The sequence below is a fragment of the Mauremys mutica genome, chromosome 12 (assembly GCF_020497125.1).
Source record: "Mauremys mutica isolate MM-2020 ecotype Southern chromosome 12, ASM2049712v1, whole genome shotgun sequence".
Taxonomy (NCBI): domain Eukaryota; kingdom Metazoa; phylum Chordata; order Testudines; family Geoemydidae; genus Mauremys; species Mauremys mutica.
The window spans coordinates 66,354,531-66,371,542 of NC_059083.1; the positions used below are offsets into that span (position 1 = coordinate 66,354,531).

At 46.4% G+C, this 17,012-nt stretch overlaps 1 protein-coding gene across 8 annotated transcripts in view; it reads right to left on the minus strand.

Moving 5' to 3' along the window:
- Window positions 1–17,012, minus strand: part of MGAT5B (alpha-1,6-mannosylglycoprotein 6-beta-N-acetylglucosaminyltransferase B) — a 173,900-nt gene that overhangs the window by 81,344 nt on the left and 75,544 nt on the right. For all 8 annotated transcript variants that reach the window (XM_044983957.1, XM_044983956.1, XM_044983958.1 and 5 more), the window contains one exon: window positions 5,534–5,646. In XM_044983957.1, the coding sequence (XP_044839892.1) occupies window positions 5,534–5,646 (113 nt within the window). The remainder of the gene's footprint in view (window positions 1–5,533; window positions 5,647–17,012) is intronic.

The window sequence follows — 17,012 nt, forward strand, 5'->3', positions numbered from 1 at the left end:
AGGCTTTGGGCTCGGGGTTTGGGTTCAAGGCACAATTGGGGCTGACGTCCGGGTTTGTAGCCTATGCTACCAAAATCTTCCAAGCTGTTCTTGCAAGATTTAAGCCCCAAATGGTAGAACTCCTGCAAGAATTGATCTTGGGGAATTTCTGACATCTTGAATTACAGAAGTCTTGTGAGACAAGCTGTTCTCATATTTCAGCATTACCTGAAGCAGAAATTCGACCCCTTCTGGTTTTGGATACAACAATCTATCTATCAAGGTTTTTATACTGACACCCATCACTGCAGGTCACTGAGGACCCAGGCACCGTTACAGGCTGGGGACTGACTGGCTAAGCAGCAGTTCTGCAGAAAAGGACCTGGAGATTACAGTGGATGAGAAGCTGGATATGAATCAGCAGCGTGCCCTTGTTGCCAAGAAGGCCAATGGCATATTGGTCTGTATTAGTAGGAGCATTGCCAGCAGATCGAGGGAAGTGATTATTCCCCTCTATTCGGCACTGGTGAGGCCACACCTGGAGTATTACATCCAGTTTTGGGTCCCCCACTACAGAAGGGATGTGGACAAATTGGAGAGAGTCCAGCAGAGGGCAACGAAAATGATCAGGGGACTGGGGCACATGACTTACGAGGAGAGGCTGAGGGAACGGGGCTTGTTTAGTCTGCAGGAGAGAAGAGTGAGGGGGGATTTGATACCAGCCTTCAACTACCTGAAGGGGGGTTCCAAAGAGGATGGAGCTCAGCTCTTCTCAGTGGTGGCAGATGACAGAACAAGCAGCAATGATCTCAAGTTGCAGTGGGGGAGGTCTAGGTTGGACATTAGGAAACACTATTTCATTAGGAGGGTGGTGAAGCACTGGAATGGGTTACCTAGGGAGGTGGTGGAATTTCTTTCCTTAGAGGTTTTTAAGGCCCGGCTTGACAAAGCCCTGGCTGGGATGATTTAGTTGGGGATTGGTCCTGCTTTGAGCAGGGGGTTGGACTAGATGACCTCCTGAGGTCTCTTCCAACCCTAATCTTCTATGATTCTATGACTTTCCAAGTATTAAAAATAAACAACAGTAATCTCCTTTTTTTCTTCCCCAGTAGGTAGGAATAAAATGCTTGAGGGGGCAAGTGGGGGTACTTATAATATGAAGGTTAGACTGAATCTGAGTTTGGTATTTAATTCTGATTGTGATTAGATCCATGGTCATTCCTACTCCTTGTGGAACTGAATGTCACAGACTAGGTTTTGCTCCTCTGAAGTTCTGTCTCCTGCATGCTTAAGTCTCCCTCTGTTGGGTGATTCAGTAGACTGTCATTGTTGTGAGAGACCATGGCCTCTTATATACAGATTCCCTTCCCAGAATTCCTTGCTGTAAGCCTGTAAAGCTGACAGGTCTCATCAGCCCTGGGAACTACAACTCCCAGAATTCCTCAAACCAGGGCCTAATCCAGGAACAGGGCAGAGTTGGACCTGAACCCCTTCTAAAAGGGCCACCTAACTTTTTGGGTATATCTACACTATGAGCTAGGGGTGTGATTCCCAGCTCACACACACATACTCACACTCGCTCTCATGTGAGCTAGCGGTAGCCCAGGCAGCTGAGGCGTGGCCTACTGCCCTAAGAGATACCCACAGAGTTCATGTGCGTTTGCACTGGGGGCGACTAGCTTGAGCCATTGCCACTGCAGCCCGTGGCACCACAGCTGCACTACTATTTTTAGTGTGCTAACTTGACGAGAGCTGGTGCACGTATGTGTAAATGAGCTGGGAGTCACACCCCTCTAGCTCTGACTGTAGATGTACTGCTAGATAAATGATTTTGGTGTTGCGAGCACCTGTTAATTAGGAAGTCGTCAGAGATGGCCAACTCATTTTTCACTGAGCAGCTATCAGACAGTTAACAAGTTTCAGCCGCTACTGACCTGGATCAAATTTGGACTGCCATCCATTATTTATAAGCCAAAGAGTAAAGAGAAGAAACAAGACGGGGGTGCAATAAGATATGTATAACGTGCTCCAGTTGTTTTCCTTAACATGCTGCCAACACCCAGGCAGTTACTCACGCTGTTAATGTTAAATAAGGTCTCTGCTGCCCCTGTTCATTAGGAATCCTGGCTCCATAATACAGATGGGCATTAAACATTGATATTAGGACATGAATGGACAATATTTTACTGCCTCATCTACACCTCTCCTGGTGTCAGGGGCCCAGGCGGGGCTGTTCAGAGTATTGAGCTTCCACGGCTGGAGGAAGAAATATTAGCAGGATGATAAATATTTCATACTCTGGGGACAGGCTGAGTGCAGGCTGAGGAAGCCAGCACTGATATGCTCTTGTGCCCACCACATTAATCTTGGGTTTTTTTTAATCAAGCGCATTTGCAATTTCTAAAGATCTGGCTTCGGTTCAGCAAGGCAACGGCTCCAGCTTCAAGGGAAGACAAAGTGGGGACAGTGTGGCATGCAGTGATCCTAGCTTGCTTTGTTAAAAGGTGTTTATTGAGAAGATCACTGCAACGTCCAGGCAGATCATCACCCTTCTAGGGGAAACTCCTTCCTCATCCTCTCTCTGCTCCTTCCTGCGCTGGAAGCTCTTTTGAGCTCCACCCCGTGGAACTGAGTAGCGTGGGGGGAGCAGGATTGTGCAGCCTATCTTGCCAGCCCTACTACGCTACCACCAAACAGCTCAGCCAGCTGGGCTTCAGCTGCTTCCACTCATTCAGATTGCTGCCCGCACCAGCTGCAGATGAAAGACCCAGTGGATGTTCTAGTTGAAATCCTCAGCTGGCTCCACTTGGCCAACTAGGGTTTGGAACAGTAGTACAGGCCAGGTATCTTTGGCTACTGGTTCCTGGTGATATCGGTTCTCCAGAAGAAATCAAGACCAGCTGGGGAGTTCTAGGGGTGCCAACTGGAATTTGCACTATGGCAGGAAAAAGGGAGAGAGCTAAAGAAAGGAAGAAGGGGGGAAAAAGGAATGAATGGGCAAGGCTTAAAAACAGGACTGTAAGTGCTCACCCTCAGATACAAGACAAGGGTTTTGTATTGTGTCTATTGGGGATTATTGTCTTAGGTAGATTAATATTAAATAAATGCATTATAGCTGCCTGATTAAAAATGTCAATAAACGGCACTGGAAGCACAATAATGCACTCAGGATGTGCATTTGCCAGCCAATGTACACACTCCAGGAGCGTGCTGTGGCATAACTTGCAGCAGAGTGCCTTAGCACACCCAGGGTGCATGTAAATGGGCTTATGAACATGCACCATGCGTGTGTTAGTGCTTACTTAGGAAATGGCTTTGCAATTCCGAATAGCGGACAAGCCGCCATCTTGGTCAACACCCCGGGGATTGAATCAGGAACCTCCGAAGCTGAAAGCGTAAACTGCTACAGCTTGGGCTAACATGTCAAAGCTTGCTAATGGGGACTGTAACCGACTCGTTTCCTCTGAAGAACAGCCATAGAGGGGAACCTGTAACACACTCACCAGCAGTTTACATCCGCTCTAGAACATAGTGCTTTACTCATTAATCCCCAAATTCTCTTAGGCTCTATCCTGTCTATAATTCCCATTTACAGGTGGGAAAACTGAAACAGGGAGGTTAAATGACTTATCCAAGGCCACCCAATGAGTCCAATTGGCTGTCAGATGACTGATACCACACCCACATCTGTAACACCCAGTAAATGATGGATTTTTTTTCTTATTTTTGCTAGATGCGAGCTAACCATCTCAGATAAAATAACCCTCCTCTCTTCTCCTCCCCCCCCCCCCCACCACCACTGATCTTTGGTCCAAAATGTGAATTGAACCAAAGTGAATAATTTGGGAGATTTGAAATATTCTGATGCGTTTCCTCCATGTTTTTCATTTTTTCTGTGCCTCTGCATTTCCGGCTTTTGGCCAGACTCAGATCCAGATGGAGCTATGCCCAAATCCCACAAGACAGTGTTCCACTTGGGGTCAGGAGATGATGGCTCAGAGGATCAGTACTAGGAGAGACAGTAGTTTGATTCTGAATCAGCTCACTACTAATTGAAAGCAACCAGTGCTCAGTTGACACCATATAACTGTGCTAGGCATCTGAGAAATACACAAGATAGAGATATCTAGCAGCTGTTCAGAAAGTGAGAAATGAGTTGGGGGTCTCAGTCCAGTCCCCCCATGACAGGTATCCACTACACCAATTACTGCCCTCTAGCATAGAAGATAAGGCCAAGATTTTCAAAAGTGCCTCAGGTTTCAGAGTAGCAGCCATGTTAGTCTGTATCAGCAAAAAGAATGAGGAGTACTTGTGGCACCTTAGAGACTAACAAATTTATTTGGGCATAAGCTTTCGTGGACTAAAGCCTACTTCATCAGATGCATGCAGTGGAAAATACACTAGGAAGATATATATATATACACACAGAGAACATGAAAAAATGGGTGTTGCCATACCAACTCTAATGAGACTAATTGATTAAGGTGGGCTATTATCAGCAAGAGAAAAAAAACTTTTGTAGTGATAATCAGGATGGCCCATTTCAAACAGAAGGTGTGAGTAACAGTAGGGGGTAAATTAACATGGGGAAATAGTTTTTACTTTGTGTAATGACTCATCCACTCCCAGTCTTTATTCAGGCCTAATTTAATTGTGTCCGGTTTGCAAATTAATTCTAGTTCTGCAGTTTCTCGTTGGAGTCTGTTTTTGAAGTTTTTTTGTTGAATAATTGTGACTTTTAGGTCTGTAATTGAGTGACCAGGGAGATTGAAGTGCTCTCTGACTGGTTTTTGAATGTTATAATTCTTGAAGTCTGATTTGTGTCCATTTATTCTTTTGTGTAGAGACTGTCCGGTTTGGCCAATGTACATGGCAGAGGGGCATTGCAGGTACATGATGGCATATATCACATTGGTAGAAGTGCAGGTGAACGAGCCTCTGATAGTGTGGCTGATGTGATTAGGTCCTATGATAGTGTCCCCTGAATAGATAAGTGCCTCAGTTTTTGAGACACATTAAAACATCTGCTTTCTGAAAATCTGGCCCCTTTAAAAGTTATTTCAAGTTGGGCCTCCAAAAAGTGAGAGACCCAAAGTCACTATTCCCTTTGGAAACCCATAGCCTGCATCTCGACTGAACTATGCAGACTGAACTGCTCTTCCAGACCTAGCTCCGGTCCCGCCAGGTGAGGGTTGAGACACATTGATGATGCAATAGGTGCATTCAGCACTGCTCTGGCCAGTGCTGCTCCTATTCTGGAAATCCCTGCATTTCACTAGCACTAAATTCACACTGAGCCAGACATAAGTAGTAGCAGGAAACTTGTCAAACAGTCCATTTTCCTGAGATATCCAACCTAATTTTGCAGACACAAGTGATTTGGGTAACTTCAGCTCAGCATCCAAATTCCTGGATCCGTATCCAAACCTATTGAGGTTGGCTTGTTTCTACTTTTTCCCTGCAACATCTGTACAGCACTTAAGAGTCCCTGAGGGTGTGAACCTGCCCAGCATATAGAATCAGTGAACGGGCAGAAATGTCAGGGCACTCTTACCTTTCCCATTCATGAGGCTGTTCCGGAGAATCTGATCTACTTTCACTGCAATGTCAGAGACATTCTGAGCAATAGCTTGGATCCTCTCCATCAAACCTGCTGCTGGCTGGAACCTGCAAAGTAAATAAATAAACCCTGAGAACACAATTCCTTCCTGTAAGGCGTCCAAGCTTGTTAGAAAGAGCCAGGAGTACTTTCTGCCTAAATAGCTGCCGTTCTTAGGTGGCAAAATAGGTCACCAAGAGGAGCAGCACTGATGGTGGATATAATGATGGACTAAACCTTCCATTACCGGCTCACTCACAAATTCCATTCGCTTCCATGAGAGCTTTGACTGAGGGAGGACTGCGGGATTTGGCTCATCGTTATTTCCCGCCCGCCTGCACATGCGCTCACGCACAAAATGCAAATACTCGTGTCAGCTGGGGAAACTTGTTTTGCCTAATTTCAAACTTTCTCAAACAGCTTGTGTCTGAAATTCCTTCCTAAAGGTCATTGGGCTTGTGGTCTGCTATGGGGACACTGTAAAAAAAGGATGTAGACAGGGCAAAATCCAGGAAAAAAAGGTGAAAAATGAAGGAGAGCACAACAAGAGAGAGAGACTCAGAGAAAGAGGCAAAGGAGCAGAGCAGGGCAAGAGAGAAGAAATGGCTACAATATAAAGACCATACACAGGGCAGCTGCTTGGGTCAAATTGGCTTTGCAAGCACTAAAACTAGCTTGAGAGCTTTACAAAACCTTAGCCACCACAAGACCCATCCCTCCCCCAACAGCTCAGCTGGTAACCTGAATGAAGAGGCATTCCCACTTGGGTGCAGTCACAAGGCATTCCCTGGGAAGTGTTGTGTCATTAAATAGCAGGGACATGACATTTTTGGTGGGGAGTTGAGTGGTTGCCAGAATACGTTTAATCTTTGAACAAATAATTACTGGCCCCCAGGTGTCGTGACCTAACAACCTATGAGAAGAAGAGGTTCTAATCACCATTCAGCCAGTGGGATTGGCCATGGAATCACGGAGCAGATGCTAGCGACTTGTGATTAAGCTATTTTGAGGAGAGGTGCAGGAAAAAGTCAGTCCTGCCCAGAGTCCCCGCCCCTTAGTGAGGAATTACAGCAAGTCCCCCAGGAAACATTCATCCTTCAAGCAACTGATGAGGCGCACCAGACCGGGGTGTCTGGGCCCCAGGGAATGGAGGGATAATCTATAACAACCCCAGTGGTCAATGGGAAGGCTCTATTCCTGTTCCTCCTGGGTCGGATTCTGACATCCCAACTTGCGATAGGCCTCATTCAGAAAAGCACATAAGCATGTCCTCCATTTTAAACCCATGCTTAAATTCCACTGATCTGAATGGAACTTAACCATGTGTTTAAGGGGTTTCCTGGATCAGAACCAGCAATCTGTACCATGCATGCTCCACCAATGGTGCCACTGAAATCAAGGCCACTGATTGGGGCCTTATTCTCGTTTACACTAAGGCCCCAGTGCATTGCTTTGGCAGTGGAAAGGCACCTTAAATGGATGGAAACAACAGAGCAGTGCATAAACCTTGTGCAACACGCCTGAGGACAGAATCTGACCCTCTATGAAGTGTCGCTCTTGGGACACATTTGACGTGGGCCAATCTTTCTATTTCAAGTGTTCTGCTCTCTGTTTCCACTGCAGACGATAATATCTTAATGAGCTTGAATACCACAGTAAATCATTTCCCCTTCCACAATGTCAAGGTGATAAGATTTTTCTCCAGCTATGCAGAGCATTAAAAAAAAAATGTCGTAACTTGTGAGTAAAACCAAAAGGGCAACCTTGAATTATCACAGAACGAAAATATGCCCTGATTTCGGGTTCTTCTCACTAAAGTTTTACATTTGTTCTCTAGCGGATCAGTGAACCAGCAGCCAAGGATTTAAAGTGCCTCTGTCCTCACGGCTAAAAAAACCCACTAGTTTTATGAACCCACACTACTTCAGTTGTTGATTTAAGGCTGTTCTCTAGCAGCAAACGATTCACATTTTTCCTTCCAGGATGGTTTATGACCATCAATACTGGGCCTTCACACTTCCATAGGGGAAACCACATATCCTGACATGCAACCCCCCCTGCCCCCAAAAAACACTATTTAAAATCCAGAGGCTGTCACTCCCCCATGCAGCCACAACCCTGTGAAGGGATAAACCAAGGGTCTAAACTATACCTGCCAGCTGTTTTAAATGCTAAAATCAAGAGATTCTTCCAGTGGTTTTGGCAACATCTGCCTGCCCAAAGAACACGGGGCTAGAGCCTCAGCTGGTGTGCATCACTGAGGGTCCATTGATGTAAAACTCCCCTTGACCTTGACAAGGGTCGAGTTAGGCAAGCTCGGAGGGCTTCTGAATACCCCACACTTAAATTGCAACCATTATCCAGTCAGGGAGCAGAAATCATGCCATGGAATCATAGAAATGTAGACCTGGAAGGAACCTTAATAGGTCATCTAGTTCAGTTCTCTGCACTGAGGCAGGATTAAGTATTATCTAGACCATCCCTGACAGGTGTTTGTCTAACCTGCTCTTAAAAATCTCCAATGACAGAGATTCCACAGCCTCCCTAGCCAATTTGTTCAGTGCTTAACCACCCTGACGGTTAGGAAGGTTTGCCTAATGTCTAAACTAAATATCCCTTGCTGCCATTTAAGTCCACTACTTCTTGCCCTGTCCTCCATGGTTAAGGAGAACAATTTATCACCTTCCTCTTTAGAACAATCTTTTACATACTTGAAGATGGTTACCGTGTCCCCCCTCAGTCTTCTCTTCTCCATATTAACGAAACCCATTTTTTCCCAAGCTTTCCTCATGAGGTCATGTTTTCTAGACCTTTCAGCATTTTTCCCATGTGATGTAGGCAACCAACTACACACCACTGGTGGTGAAGAGTTGAAAATAGCAGCTTGCAAACAAGCAGTAGGTCACTCCAAGAATTCAGCAGTTACTTATGAATAATGGGCCCAGTCCTCAGGTGCACTGAGGCCCATATGAACCTGGTGGATCTATCCACCTGAGAACTCCCCCCATGTAAACCCCTCACAGTCTCAGGCAAGAGGAGCATGGAAAAAGGAAGTAGGGCATTGATGTAGCAATTCTGTGCTCCAGCCATTCACAACTACTTGATTGGCCTCTGGAGGCCATAGGTAATAAATGTATTAAAACAGGCTCTAACTCATCCCTCTGGCTGCTCTATCACAAGCTAAGGTCTGACCAGCTCCAACCAGGATTACGGAGCCATAAAGTGTATGTCTACACTGCACACTAAGTCCGGGCTCTGAATCACGTTTGAGTCCAAGCCCTGCTTCTGTCCACACTAGGGTTGCCAAATTTCTAATTCCACAAAACCGAACACCCTTGCTGAGGCCCTGCCCCTGCCCTGCCCCCCTTCTCCGAGGCCCTGCCCCCACTCACTCCCTCTCCCCTCTGTCATTCATTCTCCCCCACCCTCACTCACTCGCTCATTTTCACCAGGCTGGGGAGAGGGTGAGGGCTCCGGCTGGGGATGCAGGCTCCAGGGTGGGGCCAGAAATGAGGGGTTCAGGGTGCAGGAGGGGGCTCTGAGCTCGGGCAGGGGTGCAGGAGGGGGCTCTGGGCTGAGGTAGGGGGTTGGAATGTGGGAGAGGGTATGGGCTCTGGGCTGGGGGTGAGGGCTCTAGGGTGGGGCCAGAAATGAGGGGTTCAGGGTGTGGGAGGGGGCTTCGGTCTGGGACAGGGGGTTGAGATGCGGGTGGGGTGAGGGATCTGGTGTGGGGCCGGGGATGAGGGGTTTGAGGTGCAGGAAAGGGGCTTCAGGCTGGGGCCAAGGGGTTCAGAGTGTGGGAGGGGGTGTGAGGTGGAGGCTCTGGGAGAGAATTTGGGTGCGGCAGGAGGCTGAGGGCTGGGGCAGGGGGTTGGGGTACAGGAGGGGGCTCAGGGTGCAGGCTCCAGTTGGCCAAGTTGGGGCAGGGAGTGGGGGTGTGGACTCCGTCTGGGGGTGTGGGCTCTGGGGTGGGGCATGAGATTAGGGGGTTGAGGTGTGGGAGGGGGCTCAGGGCTGGGGCAGAGGGTTGGGGTGCTGGAGGGGGTGCGTGGTTCAGGCTCTGGGTGGTGCTTCCCTCAGGCGGCTCCCGGGAAGGGCAACATGTTCCTCAGCTCCTAGACAGAGGTACAGCCAGGTGGCTCTGCATGCTGCCTTCATCTGCAGGCACCGCCCCTGCAGCTCCCATTGGCTGCGGTGCCATCGCTCGGGTTGAGTGACGTGCTTGGAACCGCCCGGCTGCTCCTAGGCCTAGGTGCCGGGGACATGTTGCCCCTCCTGGGAACCGCATGGAATCAGGTAGGGAGCCTGCCAGTCCCGCCAACCAGACTTTTAACGGCTTGGTCAGCAGTGCTGACTGGAGCCACCAGGGTTTCTTTTCAACCAGATGTTCCTGGTCACCTGGCAACCCTAGTCCACACAAATCAGTGTAACACCAGCCAGCAAGTACTCAGGACCTGGATCCTAGGACCCTGCTAGGATGACGGGTCATAGCCTGAATCCAGCTGGGACTTGGATCCAAGCCCTTTCATTCTGCAGTATGAATGCAGCTCAAGCCACAGACCTCAGACAGAAGGGCTGCATGGTGCAGTATAGACACATTAGCATAGCTATGAGATCTGGGTCTGGCAATTGCAAACCCAGGTTTACAATGCAGCGTGGATGCTCAAACACAGACTTGGAAACACCAACCCCACAAGACCAGGGCTTAGTGTGCACTGAGGACATACCCAAAGGATTAAAGTCACCTTTGTCCTCCATCTCATCTCTTGTGATGAGCACAGCTCAGCCAGGCCTGAGACACAGGGTCAACAAATACCTGCAAATGAAATCAGGATCAGCTCCCGAATGAATCGCTAACCAGGAAAGTACTATAATAATGAGTCAGATTCCCAGCAGGTGTAAATCCTATAACCCCAGTGGTGCTGTGGTTTACACCAGCTGAGGAGCTGTGCCAGTTTTCATGCCCGATAGTGTGACTAACTACTACCCCGCAGCTGTTCCTTCAACAAAAGGAACTGAAGTCAGAGATCTTGGGTGTAAAATGTATGTTTGATTATCACCCTCAGACAATAATTTCATTTCTCTTTCGTTGTACTGCAAGGCTTTCCATGAAAGGTGCTAAGGACATTTATGAGGAAATGTAAACTGAAGTGACTAGGATCAAGAAGGCAAAGGAATATTCTCCTCACTGTAGCTATTTTGGAGCTGAAGAATATCCATCATGATTCTTGGAGTTTTGTCACATATTAAAGCAATGAACAACGGTTGAAAATGTTAATTTAAACCAAATAAACCAAAATCTTGTGCCAGTTACATTTGCTATTTTGCCACACTGGTTCAGACACAAGTTGATACAAAACAACCATCTATTACATCAAGATATTTCATCCTGGTTCCTGAATTTGCATCCAGCATGCAGTTTAGAAACACTTTGATTTAAGCTATTAAACAGATGGCAAGAAAGGTTAAGCATAAATTACTAAAACCATCATTAAAATGATTTACAACTTGGGCAAGAGGACTAGAAAATAAAATATTTAAACTGGGAACCACATAGAGATAAAAGGGTTTTGCTGTAGCTTGCTGGAACATTATGCTTTATTGATAGTGACTGAAGACAATGAGAAGAAAAATGTAAGTGGTCTGCCCTGGTTAGCGATAGCAGAGTAGGATAGGGAATATTTAAATACTATTATTCACTACTAAAGAAGTGAAGGAGTTTAAGAACTATTAACCAAGGGTGACATTCACCCTGTACAGAGGGTCAGCACGAAGCCTACACACCACTTAAATATCACTTAAACTCTGTTTTAAGCGCTTTCACCTATTATCTAATGTCATTAATCTATGGAACTGATTACTGCAGGGGGTCATTGACATCTGTCGGACTCCATACAGGTTCAGGGGTCAGGCTGCATTATATTATTACATTACATTATTGCATTATTGCAGGATCAGAACTTACATCAAAAACTGTGGCTAGAATTTTTAAAAGGCTGTTTAATTTCATGACTGGTATTAATTGGCCCAGATTTTCCAGGATTGGGGCCTGAGACTGGAAGCTCTTTGGAGCAGGGAGGGTTGTCTTAATTCTCATTTCTACTAAGAGCAGCCATTTATGCAGGTAGATCAGCAGCGTAAGTGACAACCAGGACTCTGCCCTAATCTTTGTATGTTAAGGGCCTAGAACAGGGGTGGGGAAACTTTTTGGCCCAAGGGCCACATCTGGGTATGGAAATTGCATGGCGGACCATGAATGCTCAAAAAATTGGCGGTTGGGGTGTGGGAGGGGGTGAGGGCTCCGGCTGGGGGTGCAGGCTCTGTGGTGGGTCCAGGAATGAGGAGTTCGGTGTGTGGGAAGGGACTCCAGGCTGGGGCAGGGAGTTGGGGTGATGGGGGGAGGGGCATGAGGGCTCTGGCTGGGGGTGCAGGCTCTAGGGTGGGGCTGGGGATGAGGGTTTGGGGTGCAGGAGGGGGCTCCGGGCTGGGACCAAGGGTTTTGGAGGGCAGGAGGGGAATCAGGGCTAGGGCAGGGGGTTGGGGCGTGGGAGAGGGTCAGTGGTGCAGGCTCCAGGAAGTACTTACCTCAAGTAGCTCCCAGAAGCAGCGGCATGTCCCTTCTCCAGCTCCTATGCAGAAGCACAGCCAGGCAGCTCTGCATGCTGCCCTGTCCACAGGTGCTGCCCCTGCAGCTCCCGTTGGCCGTGGTTCCCGGTCAATGGGAGCTGCAGAGGTGGCACTTGGGGCGGAGGCAGCGTGCAGAGCCCCTTGGCTTCTCCTGCGTGTAGGAGCTGGAGGGGGAACATGATGCTGCTTCCAGGAGCTGCGCGGAGCCACAGTACACATGGAGCAGGGCAAGCCCCTGACCCCGCTCCCCAACTGGAGCGCCGTAGCAGGGCAAGTCCCGGACCCTGGTCCCCGGCGAGAGCTCAAGGGCCGGATTAAAATGTCTGAAGGGCCGGATGCGGCCCCCAGGCTGTAGTTTGCCCACCCCTGACCTAGAACAATGGGGCCTCAATCTCCGCTGAGTGCTCAGAGAAAACAATTGATTTTCTGGTTCAATGATGAAACAAAAAAAGAAACAAAGAAAAACAATTTTTTGTTTTGTTTCAAACTGAATTTGTTCAATTTTTCTTGCCAGAACAAAAAACTGAAAAAATATCAGTTTAGGTCAATTCCACATTTCAAAATAAAATTATCTGTTTCTAAACAAAACGTCAAAAAAATTCATTTAGAAAATGTTAAAATGAACCATTCTGACTTTTAAAAAAAATGAAACTGCATTTTTCAGAGAATATGCTATTGGCCGAAAAATAATTGCTCACCTCTACTTCTGATGGCATAGCCGGATTATCAATATTTCCTACGCCAGCACAGCCAGAGGGGTACCCTGCTTCCCAGAACATCAGTGGGCAGGGAGTAGGAATGAGCTTTTTTAAAATATGCTTCTGGAGTGAAGATATAAATCCTACCAAACTGTGCTGGGGATTTGCCAGCGAGTGAAACTAGAGTAAATTACTGTAGGTTTTCTAGAATAATTTTTCCCTGGGACCTTAAAAACGTTTACTACTGCAAATATAGTACTTTTACTTCTAACCATCCACATTGATTTTACCTTTATTATTTTTAGATTTATATTTCCTTGTGTTTGATTAAGATTCAGCTCACAATGTCGTTTATAAAACACTATATACAGTATTTATCTTGTTTCAAAAACTCCTATGAAGATATATCTTTCCCCACTGGCAGATCATTTTCGGGATAATGTAGCTTGAGGTCGATTGTTCCTTTACTTTTTGAAGGCATTAATTTGGTTCCCCCTTGCTTTGTCTCGTGCATCCGAATTTGCAGCACTGGTTTATATAGCACATTTATCCCTTTGCAAGGTACTGTATATTTATTGCCTCTTATAAAATGAGTATTATGAAAAGATGAATGTTTCTATTTGTGTGTTGTCTTGATAATACATACCCTAAACATACTTGCTTCCTCATCTTGTACGTTTAGCTATTAACTGTTGTAAGCAATGATTTTAGTGAGATCCACACACATGGAAGTAATGTCGGTATTTCCAAGACAGGACGTTGTCTGTAGAAAGTATATGATGATATTAACTGTTGTGTAGCAACATTCACCAAAGGATTTCAAATTTCTCTTCACAAAGGTGTGTGTTAGTATCTGCTTTTTCAAAGATGAGGAAACCAAGGCACAGAGCAGTTATATTATAGGTACAAAGTCATATGGTAACTCAAAGGAGCAGAGCTGGGACCAGAACGAGGAAGTCTTGACCCCTAGACCTCTGCTCTAGCCAGTACACTACACTACAATACCACCTCAAACAGGGACAAGTAGTGTGAACCAGTACATGGGGCACTAGATTGGGAGTCAGAAGACCTACATTTCATTCTCCACTTTGCCACCTGTTTGCACTATGAGTGTTCCCTAGTCACCGTGCCGCTCCGTGACTCAGTTTCCCTCCCACCAGAAAACAAGGATAATGATGCTCACTCATCTTTGCCAAGTGTTTTAAGAACCATAGGTGAAAAAGGCTATATAATTTGTAAGCATTATTATGGTCCATAGAAATAATAATAAATAATAATAATACCACCCAACTCTTACATTGTGCCTTTCATCTTTAGATCTCAAAACCTTTTACCGAGGAGGTCATTATAATTATTCCCATAGGCTTCATCAAATCAATGTCACACAAAAATATTATAAAGCAAAGTATGTTTCAAATATGTGTTTCAGTAGCTCTGTTTTCTGCAATAAGCTTCATCCTATCCTATTGAGGCGAACAGCTCAATCTTGTCTCCATGAACATCTGCTTGAATAAAGAACTAAATTTGCTCTGGCTGTCTTTGCGCTCCTTCCATACTCGCTTTCTGCAAACATTCTAACGAACATGTTCCATGCCAGAAACGTTCATTGAAACAGCTCGTTTTCAGCAAATATTAGATGACAGGCACTGAGTCATTTTTTAATTCTTTTGATACTACTAGTTACACTCAGTCAAACATGGGAAAGAAACAATGTCATGTGACATGTATATCCAATCAGAACCAATCAAGGAGCTGCTACTGTATACATTTCCATGAGTCACTTTACTCACAGACGTAGTCCCGGTTACTTTAATGAGATGACTCCTCTGAGTAACATTACTCACATGAGTATGTCTGCAGGATTGAGCCCCAGCACAGTTGAAACTTGAGTTTCCCATCCAAATGGTCAAAACATTTTGGAATTTTGACGGGGAAAAAAGGGGAAATGTCCATAAAATTTTTGACTCATTTTTGGGCCATCTCTAATATCAAACATCTGCAAAGAACATTCCACACAGCAAAAGAAATTTACTGACAATCCACACTCAACTATTTTCAAATCAGTTTAAGAAAATCATAAGATAATTCATGACAGGGCTGAGGCTAAATTCATAGACTAATGCCCTGATCCTGCAGTGGACTGTGGTGACAGACCCCCCGAGTCTGAGGCAGTGCTCCACTTACTTCTATGGGATTTACTCCCATGAGCAATTACACACACGTATGTGTGTCAAGATCAGTCACTCGGATGGGGTACTCACAGTGCATGAAGTTAAGCATGGGCATTAGTCTGTAAGGACTGGGGCCTTGGATACATGTGTCAATCCTTTGACCCCAGTGGCGCTCCATATAGCCTCGGGGCTCTATTTAGAATCAGTTGCGGGATCAACGCCAAAATGAATTACGACGAGTTATTTGCTTATCTCCAATACTGCAGGAGTTAAAATCTCAGTATTTCCTACCCACACTGCATACATTACACTATGTGTATGTCTCTATATTCTGTGCTTGGTATGTGGCTAATCATCGTCAGTGCCAAATAAGTGTTCTTTGAAACTGATTTTTCAATAAGTAACTAGGCTACTTTTTGTATAAGTTGCTGTGACTGGGCGGTAAGGAACTCGTCCTCTGGCGGGCAGCGGGAGAGTTAGTGGCCACGGCACATATGCCTGATCTTACTCCAGGGACCCCAGCTAAGAAGTGGAGAATCAGTCAGAGCAACTGTCCCTGAGACTGTAAGAGTGGGGTCCTGAGAACTCCTGGCTTTGGGGCTGACCTGGGAGCAAGTCTCCCCCATGGAAAGAGAGCAGTCTGCAGGATCCCATGATTAACTCCAGTGCACTGTTCAGTTTGTACAGCAACCCTTAGCTAGGAGAATCTCTCCCGCCTCCATTCATTTGCTTCTACTTCACTCAGCCTTTAGCTTCCTTTGCCAGTTACATATTTTATATACGTGTGGAATCCAGTGGCTGGAACCCATGGGACCGGATCTGCCCATGTGACACACCGGGGGAGGGGGATTCAGGGCAGAGAGAAGGGATTCCAGATGGAAACAGCACTGATTTATACATATGGGAGGAAGGCAGAGAATTATCCCCTCCCTAAACTATCTCCTGGGTTGCTATGATCAATAGCTCCCCAGCCTGGGGACGCACCACTCTCTGTCTTCCACATTTTAGTGTGGCTTGCACGATTATTTGCTAGCTGCAGTGCAAGGCATTATCTCTGCCTCTGCTGGCAGCTTTGAAACATTCCTGTGGCTTTCTTCTGCCTCCCTTCCAAACCGGACATTTCACTAATAAGAATCCAGCACTGGTCTCCAGTTCGTTAACCATGTGATGATGCTCAGACATCCAGGTGGGGCTGCCACTCTCAAGTGATCTTAAATCAGAGGCATTAGAGTGGGCTGAGGATTCATTGATTACCGAGTCTCCTCTCACACTGGTATAAATCAGAAGTGACACCACTGCACTCAAAGGAGTTATAGTGGGAGAGGATACTCAGGACACTGGTATCCCATCATCCCATTCCCCTTATCTGACTTTTACCCCCATTTATCTGGTGCTCTCCAGACCCACTGGCTGCAGTTCAAACCTCCCCAGCCCAATGGGGTTTCTGCTCAGGGCCAGGCTTAGAGGAGGATTGTTCCTCACCCAGCTTAGTTTGCCAACAACAGCTCTGCTCTGGAAGGTGGCTCGGAGGTGTTCATTTGTAAATTATCTCAGAAAATGTGACAAGCCCTGGCTCCAAAGGGCCAGAATCGGCGCTTTGCAGCGGAATGCTAATGTGTAGAGAAGCCTAATTCATGCAGCCTCGTGATAAATGGGCTCCCGGCGCACTGACACATAGGGCTGAAAGCAAACAAAAAAATAACCAGCAAGGGAAGACTATTAAGGAATTAGCCTGAGCAAACTGAATTGGAGGGGATGAGGGGGAAGGCTGGGTAGTGCAGCAATGATGGGAATAAGGGGAGCCCAGGCATGGGTGGATGAATGATCCTAATTCAACAAGATGAGAGCAAGTAAAGCCCAGATACCAGAATGACGGGTAGTTTAGCAGCAAGGCAACCTGGTCTAATGTCTAGGGCATTAGACTGGGACTTGAGAGAC